At 42.3% G+C, this 13,405-nt stretch overlaps 1 protein-coding gene and 1 long non-coding RNA gene across 7 annotated transcripts in view; one reads left to right on the forward strand and one right to left on the reverse strand.

Annotated features, from left to right (window-relative positions):
* The first annotated feature begins 473 nt into the window (after window positions 1-473).
* LOC148686759 (uncharacterized) lies at window positions 474-3,878 on the forward strand. The gene is made up of 2 exons (XR_015948370.1): window positions 474-531; window positions 571-3,878. It is a non-coding gene; the product is annotated as an uncharacterized LOC148686759 (long non-coding RNA).
* A 2,013-nt stretch (window positions 3,879-5,891) lies between these two features.
* Window positions 5,892-13,405, reverse strand: part of PECAM1 (platelet and endothelial cell adhesion molecule 1) — a 39,942-nt gene continuing 32,428 nt past the window's right edge. For all 6 annotated transcript variants that reach the window (XM_035103975.3, XM_035103973.3, XM_035103972.3 and 3 more), the window contains one exon: window positions 5,892-8,406. In XM_035103975.3, coding sequence (XP_034959866.2) covers window positions 8,377-8,406 — 30 coding nt within the window. In that variant the 3' untranslated portion in view covers window positions 5,892-8,376. The remainder of the gene's footprint in view (window positions 8,407-13,405) is intronic.

The following is a 13,405-nucleotide window of genomic DNA, read 5'->3' on the forward strand; positions in this document are numbered from 1 at the left end:
ATTTCCTTCTGTTTATTTTCTCCTGCTGCAGCAGCAGCATAAAATAGGCAGCAGAGAGGTAGCTGTTTTTCTTTACAGAAGAAAATGAAATCAGCAAACAAAGAGGAATTTGTTGATGTGGAAATGTGAGCTATTGCAAGTGATAAAGAGTTTGTCATCCTGGTACTTTCCTGCTGCAGTACCTGCGGCTCTTCCTGCCGGGCACCTGCAGCACGTCAAGAAATAGCACACCATGCATCAGTGTTCCTAGAGCATGAAAGCACACTGTCAGGCACATCTTTTATCTCTTTGGCAACTGAAAATCAGGTGCTGGTAAGTCAAATGAATAGGTTCTTCTTGTTCCAAACAGAGTAAAGATGGTGCATAATAAATTAGGGTCAGATCGAGCAATCCAACAGATATGTGGGTGTGTGTGTGCCCATGTGCATGCTTTGAACTGCGGTGCAGCGATCTGTGTAACCCTTACAGATGACTGAGAACAAAGGTACGACCCCCGCCACATCTTTTTGTGCCGAGTCAGGATTTCAAGAAGTTGTGCCCATTTGCAGAACCCAAGGCAGGTTGCTGAAGTTTTTTTTTGGGGGGGGGAGCAGGGGAAGCCAATGTGATGCCCTCCAGATATTGTTGGACTACAACTCCCATCATCCTTCACAGTTGTTCATGCTGCCTGGAGCATCATGTTGGACACCCCTGGACCACAGTACAGGGCTTCTGTGCCTTTAATAATTGCATTGAAGATGGGCCCTTGGCAGATATAGTTTGCCATGTCATGTTGCTGCAGGGATGGAAAAACATCCCCTCTTCTGCATAGTTGTTGAAGGTGCAAGGGTCCTCTGTTCTATGGTATCTGATCGTCCTGTGACCATCTTCTGTGGTTTTTGGGGTGATTGATAGCTATGTGTGTGTGTTTTTTTTAAAGGGGCAGAAAGTTCAATATGCAAGCTTAATACTAAGATGAGGAATGAAACTGCAATACTATGAGAGTCTCCACAGAGTTATAATCTAGGGAAACCCCACTGGCAACTGAGGAAAGAGAAGTGTTCTCTGAACTTCTGTTGTGATAGGCTATCGCTGATTATTTTTCAAGTGGAAAGGCTTGAAGCAAGCCAGCTGTGCTGCTGTGCCAAGATATACCAGGAAAACTTGGAACATGGCTTAATGTGTCCCAAAGAGCGCAGTAAGTCCCTGACCTATGATTTCACAGAAGTCAGCCAAGTTTTCTGCACTGACTTTGGAGCAGTTTCTCAGGCTGCAGTCCTATCCCCACTTACCAAGGAGTTGACTTGAACTCAATGGTCTTTTCATCTGAGTAGACATGCACGGGATCACACTTTTAGGGTGCATTCAGACACAAACCTTTTCTTGCGAGCTTTCCAAATCTTGTGAGTGAGTTTCATCAATGAGGCATGCACACCTGGTGTGGTTTTCCATTGCAGTGCCACACACGTATTGTGTCTCAAGGAAATCACGCCAACAAGCGTTACTGTTTCCTGCTCCCTTTCTCAGCCGGAATCCTCCTCTCCTCACCCCTACTGCCAACCCTGGTAAATAAAGGGTATTTGCACTGGTGAATAAAGGGTATTTGTACTGCAATGTCTCCTCTGAAGGAGCTCTGTAAGCCCTGCTGAATTCAATGGGACTTACTCCCGGGCAAGTGAGATTAGAATGGCAGTCATGGACTGTAGCCTTTCCCATCTACTCAGAAATTTCTCTCTGCATCCCCCCCAAATACAAGTTTTTACAAATGGGCTCTTTCCCTTGCCACAAAAGCAGAGAAGATCCCAGAGAAGAACGGAAGGCTGCTTGCCTGCATGCCCTGTGAGGTGCAAAGTGGCCATGTGTATCCCACCAGCCCTGGAATAACCTTAGACTTAAAAGTTATTATATTATTACTCTTGTTACATTTGAATACCACCTTTCTCCTGGTTCACAACATAAAAACACAAACAGAGAACACAGAATGCACAACAACAACAACAACACCCCCCTCCCATGAATGGTGGCGGGGTAAGGTTGACCTATTTCAAATAGATCCAGACAGAAAAGTTGGTGAGATTTGTTTTAGTTTTACCCAAAGTTGTTAAGCTTTTTTTTGGGGGGGGGAAAGCCATTTAGAGCTATTTTTATGGAAAAACGGCAGTGCCGACATATATGCAGTATTCCGTGTATGTACAGACAGACGGCAGCCCTAGGGTGGGGGATAGTCTGGAACTCAGAACTTGCCCACTCACCTCTTTCTAGATGAGGAATTTGAGAGTATCACAGCATGGAACTCCAATCAGCAGACAGCAGTAGAGAGGCTTGCAACAGCAACTGGTGAGCATTGCAAGAGGGAACTCCAACATGTGGCTGCGGAGGCTTCTGTGGCCCTGCAACTTCAAGCCAATAGGAATTTCTAAGATATATCTAGGGCAGCTCTTGCTTCCCCTCCTAGGTGGATTCCACTTCAGGAATAGTGATTTAGTCTGTAGTGATTCACCCGACAAAGTTTAACAATCTCGTAACTGAAGCATTCAGCGGAAGACCAGCTTTTCAAAGCCATCTCCCCTTCACAAAGAGAAAGTTTCCCCTCTCCGTCCAGATCTGTCCAGAGCCCAGAGGTCACTTTGGTTCAATATGAACCAGCATCAGCGCTCTTACTGAGGATAGGTAGCTGATCCAGGGAGGCACAAGTGGCCCAGGCACCCTTCCGTTCAATAACTTAGTCCGACAGTTACAATAAAACATGAAGTGCAATTCTATCCAACATGCAAATGAGTGTGGCATACTGGATTCAGACATTTAATGTTTTCTCTGTGCTTTCTGGCGTAGGATATTTTTTTTTCTCTGCAATGTTACATGCAGACAACAGGAAGTAAATTAGGCAGCCCCTGTTAGTTTTTTTCTGGAAAACCCTTTCCTACTGAATGTTGATGGGAAAGAGTCTATACCCCTTCCATAAAATTCCAGAAAAGGGGGGGGCACTAAAACAAGTTGCCTGCAATCTGGAAAGATTCCCTTAGCTCGTATTTCCATAAGGCAACAGTCTTAAGTGATAAGGGTCGCCCAATTTCATCTCACTTTAGGATATTACCAGGCAAACAGAAACAGTACATTACACCCAAGGGAGTATTCCTACCTTATCAGATTGCTTTTCTTGAGAACTACTGTCCCCTCAAACATCTTTCAAATGAACCCAATTAATTTCAGTGGTGTAGCCTTGCTAATGGTCTCGTCAAAGGTCAACAACATTTTGTTTTATGGCTGTTGATCCAGCCTTGGCGAGACAGCAGATACACAGAGAACTAAACATCCAGAGTTTTAATGGCTCATTGTTTGCATCTTGTTGAAACCAAGCCCAGATTCGAACTGAGTTGACACAAAGTTCTTTCCAAAGTCTTACGCTTAGCTGCCAGATGGGCATTCTTGGTTTCCAAAACCTTTTGTCTGAATAAAAGGACATTGACCTCCATGCAGTTGAATACTCCAGCCCCCCCCCTCTACTTCTGTAGGTATGAAAATGCATTCATTTTGCTTGGTCTTAGCTGTGCCACAGACTTAAGTTGGCTTAATCAATTGACTCTCTTCAGAGACCTACAGTTCCATGAGGGAGGCTGGCGAGGGTTGTTTCTAAGGCTATGTACACACCACAAGAAGAAGAAGATACATTTAAAGCACTTTTTTGCCCCCAAGAATCCTGGGAACTGTAATTTAAGGGTGCTGGGAATTCTAGCTCTGTGAGGAGAAACTACAGTTTCCAGGATTCTTTGGAGGGGCAGAATGTGTTTAATGCTTCAAATGTGTTTTACATGTACAGTGTGTACATAGCCTTAAAGTGCATCTTCATTTGCAACACACAAAGAGGAGCACTGACAGCTCCAACTCAGATGAGAATATTTTTTTTTTAAAAAAGAAAACACTTATTCCACCACCTTTTCCCTTATCTATCTGTAAAAGGGAACGGAAACTGAGATATATATATCTGTAGTAGCTACAAGCTAGGATGACCAGGTGAAAAACAGTGTAGGATCTTAAATACTTCTGTCGAAAAGGACATTTCAATACAGACGCTTGCATTATAAGCTATTCCCACCCTGACTTTGCATTCTATATGGTGCTTTCCAGTAGCCCTTGAATAATTAAGTCCTTGTTGAACTCACTGAGACTTAAGACTTCCAAGAAGAGGAGGTCTGTGCTTTAAAGTGGTCCATAAATTTGTTTATTATCAATAATAGTAAGAAATCAAGTCCTAGCATGGCCCGAAGAATATGGGCTGAAAAGCGATTGGGACATATACCAGTATATAGTACAGAGAGAATAGTAACTAAGGCTGAATCTACACATACTTTTTAAAAAGTTTTAAAATATATGGGGAATTTGCCATTAGCTCACCAACACCATCTAGTGTCACAGTTGTATAATGCACTTAAAACGTTATATTTGCAGCTGTATAGCTGAGTCCTAGGGATGCGGGTGGCACTGTGGTCTAAACCACAGAGCCTAGGGCTTGCCAATCAGAAGGTCAGCGGTTCAAATCCCTGCAACGGGGTGAGCTCCCGTTGCTTGGTCCCAGCTCCTGCCAACCTAGCAGTTCGAAAGCACATCAAAGTGCAAGTAGATAAATAGGTACCACCCCAGCAGGAAGGTAAACGGCGTTTCCGTGCGCTGCTCTGGTTTCGCTAGAAGCGGCTTAGTCATGCTGGCCACATGACCTGGAAGCTGTCTGGGGACAAACGCCGGCTCCCTCGGCCAGTAAAGTGAGATGAGCACCGCAAGCCCAGTCATCTACGACCGGACTTAACTGTCAGGGGTCCTTTACCTTTACTGTCTTAGCTGAGTCCTAAGATGCTAAAGGTGGCTCTGTTAGGGTTCAGAGGAACTCTTGTATGGAGCATTTGCACAGGAATATGTCCTATTCTATACAGGCCAATTTCCACAGTGCTACACTTGGAGCTTGATGGTCTTACTGGAGTGGAGAGTGCTATTTAAAATGTGTTATTTCACTTACTTCAACACGGAGGAAGCCAACCCTGCTGCATTCTGCTGAATTGGGTCTTGCCCCAAAGTCCTACCCTGACAGCACCACTGATAGCTGGTCATTATCACAGAGAAGCAGAATGCTGATCTTCTCCCCATGCCCTGCAAAGCAGCAAGGGTAGGTGGATGGGTGCAAAGACATGGTTAGACAAAGTAATAAGCTACTGCAAAGAGAACCAAAACATTCCTTCTGGCATAAGGTGTTAGATATTCTTTAAACCTCCAGCCCCCCCAAACCTTGGACAGCTGGACAAAAAATGATGTGCATTCCAATTCCAGCTTCTAACAAAAGGGCTGGTATGAAAACCCTTAATAAAAACAATTTTTTTTAAAAAAAGAAACAAGAATGCCAGTGGACCCTATATTGTGTTTTCATTTTCAGTGCGTACACCTTGTGTGCTTACCTCGTTGCCCTCTACCAGGGATGTTTTTATCACCACTTTGAAGTGCCTTCAGCTAGCACAAGGGATGGGCTTCTTGGCCCTTTGCACAGGGAAAAGTCCCCTAAAGGGCCTTCACTCAGTGGTACACATACAAAGTGATAGCACTAGGACAATCGTGGGAATGGCATAAGCCGTAGCTTTTTTCCATCATAACTTGACTCAGCTGGATGGGTTGGGCCAAACATTTCTGATAACAGACACGGGCTGCCAGACACAGAATTATTGCCAGAATGTCACGCCTGGCTACAGAGAGGCTGCATCCAATAAAAGTCACACAGACTGTTTCCAAAACCATGAAGTTCAGAGTCTAAAATTAACTAAGAGCATCACTGAAGCTTTCAACGCAGCTCTCAGTCTGATGGCTATCTATTGTCCGCACTTGTATATTCTCACACGTGTGACATATGTAACAAGAAAAGATTCCGCCACAAATTACATTTGAGTCAATTCTTTAATTAAATACCTCATCAAATTCAGTGTAATAACATTTGAATGGGGAAGCATGGCCAAGGTTCTCCTAAGTGCATTTGCCAAGGGACACGTGTTGCAAAGAGCCTGCCACTGCTAAACTTTTAAAAAGGCGAGTCTTCAAAAGTGCAATGCAGCAACTTAAGGGAGGTTAATTAAAATATACCGCATCGGCAAGAACCTGAGCGGCTCACTCTTTTTTTGTGGATCATAATAAACCTTGCTTGAAAAATGGTTACCAATCCAGAGGTAACAAGATTAGTCCCAACATCTGCCTATAAATCATTTACAGAAGGAACATGGCTTGAGCCATGTTTCATTGATATTAGTATTCTTCACTTCTTTGTTATATGTAGCTTCATGGTTTTTGTGGGTAAATACATTAATAAATTATTGACTGGTGTTATATGTGCTTGAGCATTTACACATCACTTTCTGTTGGAGTCTACGTCCTGCTTTTATGAGCAGCACAAATATCACAGTAGACAGACAGAAGAAGCTTTGCTAAAATCAATGGAAGCTTGCACCAGCATAAAGGCTGCTTTAGGATTACTGCCTTGGGAGTAAGTCCAATAAAAAGTGAGACTACTTATTGGGCTATAAGCATTGCAGCTTTTTGTATCATAGCAATCACTTTAAAATGAAATCCTTATTGTTGTCCTGGGCCAAAATAGTGACACTGAATCCACGCTACATGTTTTAAATGAAATCCCTATTATAAAAGATGTGGCACATATAAGTACTGCATAACATTTTCGTCATCTTAGTGTCTTTTAAAAAATTATCATAAATAAAGGAGAGGGACATTTTAAACTGGAATTATTGAATCCTAGGTACCCCTCCCATACTCAGGAATCATTTCTGATTTCCAGATTTCCAGAGATATATTCAAGAGAGGACGGAATGGCAAAACACTGCAACTGTAAAATCAAGTTCTGTTTCAAATCCCAACCAAGGATCTAAAGAGTGGACTACGCACATGTAACCCTTTGGGTAGATGGAATGTGCCAGCGAGGTGGAAATGAGATCATGCCCCCCCCTGCTTCCAACATATGTTCAACGTAACTTCTGAAAAAGCTAAGCATGTACAAGCTGTCTGTGTGTACCCTTTGTGCAAGTAGGAATATGCAAGTGCAGTTTGTACATGTGCAGACTCTTTTTTAGACAGTGTCCTGAATGTCACAGAGGGTGGATACAGCAAGTGTGCTCCTGCTCTGCCCCCCATCTGCTTTAGTTTACACACATAATATGACGTCTTCACAGTCCTATAATGTATCTGTGATCTCTGCTTTGTGTCATCTGACTCATGGGAAGAACTGTACTGTAATTTATGCAGTGAACTATTAAGTAGCATATGAAAGAACCCTCGATGCAAGAAGCTGTTTGACAAAGAACAACTGAAGATCACAGTTGCACTGGCACTATTCCTTTGGGAAAGTCAGAAATTTTGCACAGATATTCAACTTAAAATATAGTTATTTTGGTTCACTGTGACATCCCCAGGTCTGCAGATGAGGTTGAGTCTCAAGAGCAAAAACCTGCTTTTTCAGACAGCTATAATAGTAGCACTTCATTTTTAAAAAAGGCAAATCCTTTAGGGACTTATTTATTGTACACTTTCAGAAAGTGAATGCTGGGGGCAGACAATGGGTGTTTCATAATCATTTTCTAAACCACCCACCCTAGCCACAGAGCACCAAGGAATTCCATGGATGATGCAAACAGGACATGAAATGTCGATGCTACTAAACACACTGGACATTTTTCCTGTGTGTGAAAGAGTGCCATGTGTGTAAGACACCCCTCTGTCCGGAAAAACAACAACCCCACTCTGATGTTTTGCTACCAGCAGCATTTATGCCCACAAATCAATTGCCAGAGTGGCTTGCACCGTCTTCGGGGATCATAGGGCATATCATCTATCCATAAGGGTTTGGAGGACTGAAAAGAAGAGAGGTGGGCAAACAGTCTCCATATGTACACACACATCTGTTGATTAGAATGGCATTAAAAAATAATACAGCTCAAACATTGGGAGAGGGTACATCACTCTGGGCTCACCCACATCCTCATGCTTGTCCGATGGCTGCAAAGAACAGGTCCAAGTGGTTTTCCATTTGCCCTGCCGCTTTCCTCAGAAAAAAACACACTCTTTACCTCTAAACTGAAGCAAATGTCAATCTGTGGAAAGCCCTATTGAGGTTTGTAAAAAAGCAGGTTTCCCTGGAGGAAGCAGCGGGGCAAGTGGAAGTGTGGGTGAGCCCTATGTTAAGCAGTAGCAGTGGCAGAACAGCAATAACACTGTATAGATGATGCTAGGTTCGCCCCACGGGGGTTACCAACAGCTCAAGCGAAATGTGACTTCTGAGAGCACCTAAATGCTGCAGAATGTTGGGAACCAGTAGATCGTCCTCCTCCTTGTTTTCACAGGTGTCTGTTGCCTGCTTTTCTAAGTCTCATCAGGAGAACTTTCTATTCGCTGCAAACAATGGGAAGAAAACACAGTAAGCACAAATCCAACATGTTGCTCAAATATCACATCAAAATATGATACTCCTCTGGATCCAATAAATAGATTGCAAAAAATTAAAAACATGCAAAATCAATTTCGAAAAGTTATGCAGTCCACATTGGCATTATTGGCTGGGGCTGAAGGGAGTTGGAATCTAACAACATGTGGAGAGTTGCAGATTCCCCACCCCTGAATTAGAGCCTGGAATATGTTCTAAAGACCTTTGACAAAGAAGAGAGTTTTTTCAAGCATATGTTCTTCCTTTCCTACTGCATAATTACTGCACATCTGCAATGGTGGACAACATGAATTGGTCAGCACCATCTCCCCTCAAGGCATCTGGGGTGGATTTTCTGCCCAGCCAACAAGTACCAATAGACATGTAAATACAAATGTACTTGAAAGTAAGGTTATCTGAGCAAAATGGACTGCTTATTTCCACACAAAAGACATACCCAAGTGTACCTATAGTTTCCACTCTGTTGTCTTTAGGTGGGTTTTAACTATGTATTTCTTTGTGTCTCCACACCAACAGTGTAATGTTTTCCCTGGAATTTAAAATGGATGCCTTCAGCACAATAATTTATTGTTCCATCATAAGTAGTTTTTCTTAGGTACTGATGAAAACACTCACATCCCCTTCTGAAGAGTAGCTGAGTTATTGAAAAGCATCTTTTCTGCAATTCAGAATTTCCCCAGAGTGGCTTGGGTTCATTTGACCACAATGGCAGCAGAAGGTGGCCCAAATGGACAGCTGTTCAAAGAGGTAGAGGTAGATAGTAGATATCTTCCAATATGGCACCCTTTAAATCTATAGTAATTTAACACTTAAAGTCCGTTCTGGCTGTATTTTGCTTTAGACCATATAAAGCAAACCAACAAGACAAAGTAATGGAGGGGGAAACGTTGATAAAGTCAAGCTGCATTGCTGAAGCAAATCAAGCACAATACCAAATCAGTATTTGAAGAAGTGGTTGCTCATTGTTAAGATATTTCCTTTTCATATGTTTTCAGAAACTGGTGGTAGCTATTAAATAGCACAGAAAGATTGCCAGCTCTGATTCCAGGAAGGAAACCCCCACCCAGTTCCTTTCTGAGTAATTCAAAATTTGCCCATGATACTTTCAAAACTAGCTTGAGACAGAACTCATTAAGGGGCAAGGAGCACTTAGAAGCATCTGCAAACAAGTCCCATGCATCACATGCAATGCATGACATCTATAATTCTCAATTAGAACAGGCTTCCTCAACCTTGGCCCGCCAGATGTTTTTGGCCTACAACTCCCATGATCCCTAGCTAGCAGCACCAGTGGTCAGGGATGATGGGAATTGTAGTCTCAAAACATCTGGAGGGCCGAGGTTGAGGAAGCTTGAATTACCGTAGAAGAAGATCCATGAGGTTATTATGGGATGCAGGGGCATATATTAAAGTAATTCCATATATCCCTGCAGCTTAAAAAGTTCAAAGCAGTGGTTCTTAGAGCTTCTGTTATAATTGATTAAAAAAGAATTGATCCAATTTAAATTCAAAGCAGTTTGATACAATTCAAAAAGTGCAAACGAACAAACAAACAAAAACCCAGCTCCGACCGGTGTACTATAAACTATGTTGGGTGGTTTTTCTGACCCCAGTCCTTCAACATACATTTAAAGCACATGACTTCTTCCAAAGAATCCTAGGAACTGTAATTTTAACCTCACAGAGCTACAATTCCCAGCACCCCGTAAAAAGCTATAGTCTCCAATATTCTTTGGGGGAAGTAATGTGCTTTAAATGTACATTGTGGATCTCAGAGGAAAAAAGAAATATGCTTCCTGTAGAGAACTGGAGGCAATCACGTCTCTCTGCAGCATGTTTTTGCTGTGAGGAGACAGTGAAATACATTGTATGTCTGCAATCTGCATCGGGTGAAACAGTCCTTGAACACCTTGCTTGTGAGAAGTGCCACTTGATTTTCCTCACCCCCCCCCTCCACCTTAAATAAAACAAATGAAGCTTATGGACCTTGTTTCTTGTGCACAAGCACTTGCCAAGGTAAACCCTCACGTTTCAGAAAACAGGAGGTGAAGACAGCAAGGGCATCACTCACAGCAGCAGGGTTGCAGGATTTAAAGCTGGAGAACATTCACATGCCTTAAGATCTTGCAATACTGCAGGAGATAAGGCAATCACAATTTCTTCTCCTACCGTACCTGTTCCCTGCCTGGCACAGTCACCCACCATCCTCCCCTGCTTGAGCACAGCCTCTCCATGTATGCCACACTATAAGAAGGTGGCAGGGAGGGTGGGTGAGAGGGTTGGGGAGGGAATCGATAGGAGAAGTTCAGTAGCTCGATCCCTGCGTCAGTGGGGAGTGTAAAAGTATATGGCTGTTCTCTGGTTCGGCACTAATAAGTTAAGCACTAATAAGTTCCACTGTCTTCAACATGAGAGAGCTTAAGGGTCTGTTTCACTTTCCCATTGAAACAAAAAGCACTTTTCAGCCCAACCCAAAACGTGGTGACTCGGATGTAAATCTAGCTAGATTCAACTGGCCGGCCTTCCAAAATTTGGTTGACGCTCTTGTCATTTTGGGGAAATCTGTGCCCCTCTCATCCCCAAATAATCTTACCAAACAAGTTCAGCTCTTTTGGGCTAAAATGGCACCACATTCTTATGGTGATGATGACAATAAATATATGTTGTCCTTACATACTCTCTCTCTCTCTCTCTCTCTCTCTCTCTCTCTCTTTATATATATATATATATATATATATATATATATATATATATATATATATATATCTCTGATCTGTTTAAGGTCTTATAATTAAAACAGACTCTTTGAATATTCCCAAGAGGCTATAAGAAGCCAGTACAAAGGCAGAATTGTTTTGCTGAGTTTTCGTTGCTTCTGTTGTAAAAGCTTTAGAGGTCAATGCCTTGGACAAATTCTTATTTTAAAGAAGGAGTGATGGGGCAAACTATTAAATAACTTCTCCTACAAAGTCATTTAGATAGTAACCATCAGTCACTCTTGTTTATTCTTCCACCTATTGACGTTGACCAAAAATATGCTGCTTTAGAGTCAGAGTGCTTCAGTCGAAAGATAATTAAATGGCAGAAAATACATTTAACAACATTGCGTGGACCCTGCAAAAAACTTGCACGCATGAGGAGCACTGATCCCACCCCACAAATACCCGTCTGGAAGCACTTCAACAATGAACAATGCAAGTCTAAGGCAACAGAGAAGTTAAATGCTAATCTGAAATGAACAGGGATGAGGTAACTACTGTTCCTCTGTTAAAACAGGTCTGTTTATATTCTAACAGACTCTGTGACCTTCAGTCCTGTCCCAGTCGGATATAAAGAATACAAAAAGTTTCTTCCTAATCTCACAAGGACTCAGATGCCTATTAACAAAAACACCTATTAACAAGAATGTTTGTGTGTGTGTGTGTGTGTGTGTGTGTGTGTGCACGCACACATTTTGTGTCACTGAGTGATGCAACTGATGCTATTGTGATTCAGAGTCAGGGCCTACTCACATCATTATGGGGCATTTGAATATCCTGAATGTGCTATGATTAGTTGGTCATGTGCAACCAGGCAAAGGACGTGACTTCCTACATCTGTGAAGCTTGGTTTGGAGACTTCCTTGTGTATCCAGTGCCGTCTTCTGACCACACCCAAAGCTTACTGCTGTTGGTTTGCTACTCAAACAGATGCTCACAGCATCGCACTGCTAAATATCACTCTTTGAGCATTCATAAAGGCAAGCCAAGAGCAGTATCCCACATGCAGAGGCACACAGTGAGGAGGTCCTGGTCTGGGCACCATCATGTGCTCAATTTTCCCCTGGCTTGTTTCTATAAACAGTGATCATGCACCAGGTGATGTTGTGATTGCCATGTTTCCAACCTAAGGAAAGCACAAGTACCGCTGTGAGAGATCACTAAACAAGTCTTTAAAATATATATATGCAATCTGTTTCTGACTACCCACATGGCAACTGATTCATCTGTGTTCTGTGTTGTTAGAAAAGAAGGCTGTCTTTGTTGTAAAATAAGCATATCATATAAATAAGCATATCATATATTGTTGTGTATGCAAGCTATTATGATGTGCCAGAGGCATTTTCTCTTCTAGTTATTATTATTATTTATTGAATTTATATGCCGCCCTATACCTGGAGGTCTCAGGGCGGCTTACAAAATATATAATCAAAATAAAAACAACCCAATAACCCCACTCCAGATCTATAAGTTGCTGTTCTCAGGGAGCAGCAAGAACTCCCTGATTCAGTCTTGTTGAAGGCATGTGAACAAACTTAATAAATAATAATAATAATAATGCTTTGGGACCAAGCTAATCAATATGCTAGCTATACATATTCGTGTCCTTAAGTGTAGGGTTTGTTTCTTTACACCAGGCACGTCCAACAGGTAGATCGTGTTCTACCGGTAGATCACTGGACGTCTGTGGTAGATCACTGGTAGATCACTGGCTCCCCCAAAGAAGCTCAACAACTTTGGCTCCCCTAAAAAAAGCTCAATTTTTTTGCCCTGCACCCCCAAAATAGGGCTTTCCTCCTCCCCAAAAAAGCTCAACAACTTTGACCTGAACCCCAAAAAGGGGGTAGATCACTGCCAGTTTTTAACTCTGTAAGTAGATCAGTCTCTTGGGAGTTGGCCACCCCTGCAAGTTTACACAATTGCCAGAATTGAGTTGTATGTGTGTTTTTGAGGAAGACTCTATATCAGGACACTAATGTGGCAGATAGGGAAGATTTTATCCCCCTGCAGTGTGATTTCAAACCAGATCAGACCCACCATACCAGCAGTTTGCATTTATTTATTTTCATCCTACCTCCTCTACCTGTTTCTCCAAAGACATTCAAGGTTAATGGATGAAGCTAATTGGTGGGTTACATATATATTTGTGTGTTTTTAGTTGTATCTGTTTTAATTTATACTCTGCACT

Source organism: Zootoca vivipara, chromosome 2 (genome assembly GCF_965207765.1).
Source record: "Zootoca vivipara chromosome 2, rZooViv2.hap1.1, whole genome shotgun sequence".
Taxonomy (NCBI): Eukaryota; Metazoa; Chordata; class Lepidosauria; order Squamata; family Lacertidae; genus Zootoca; species Zootoca vivipara.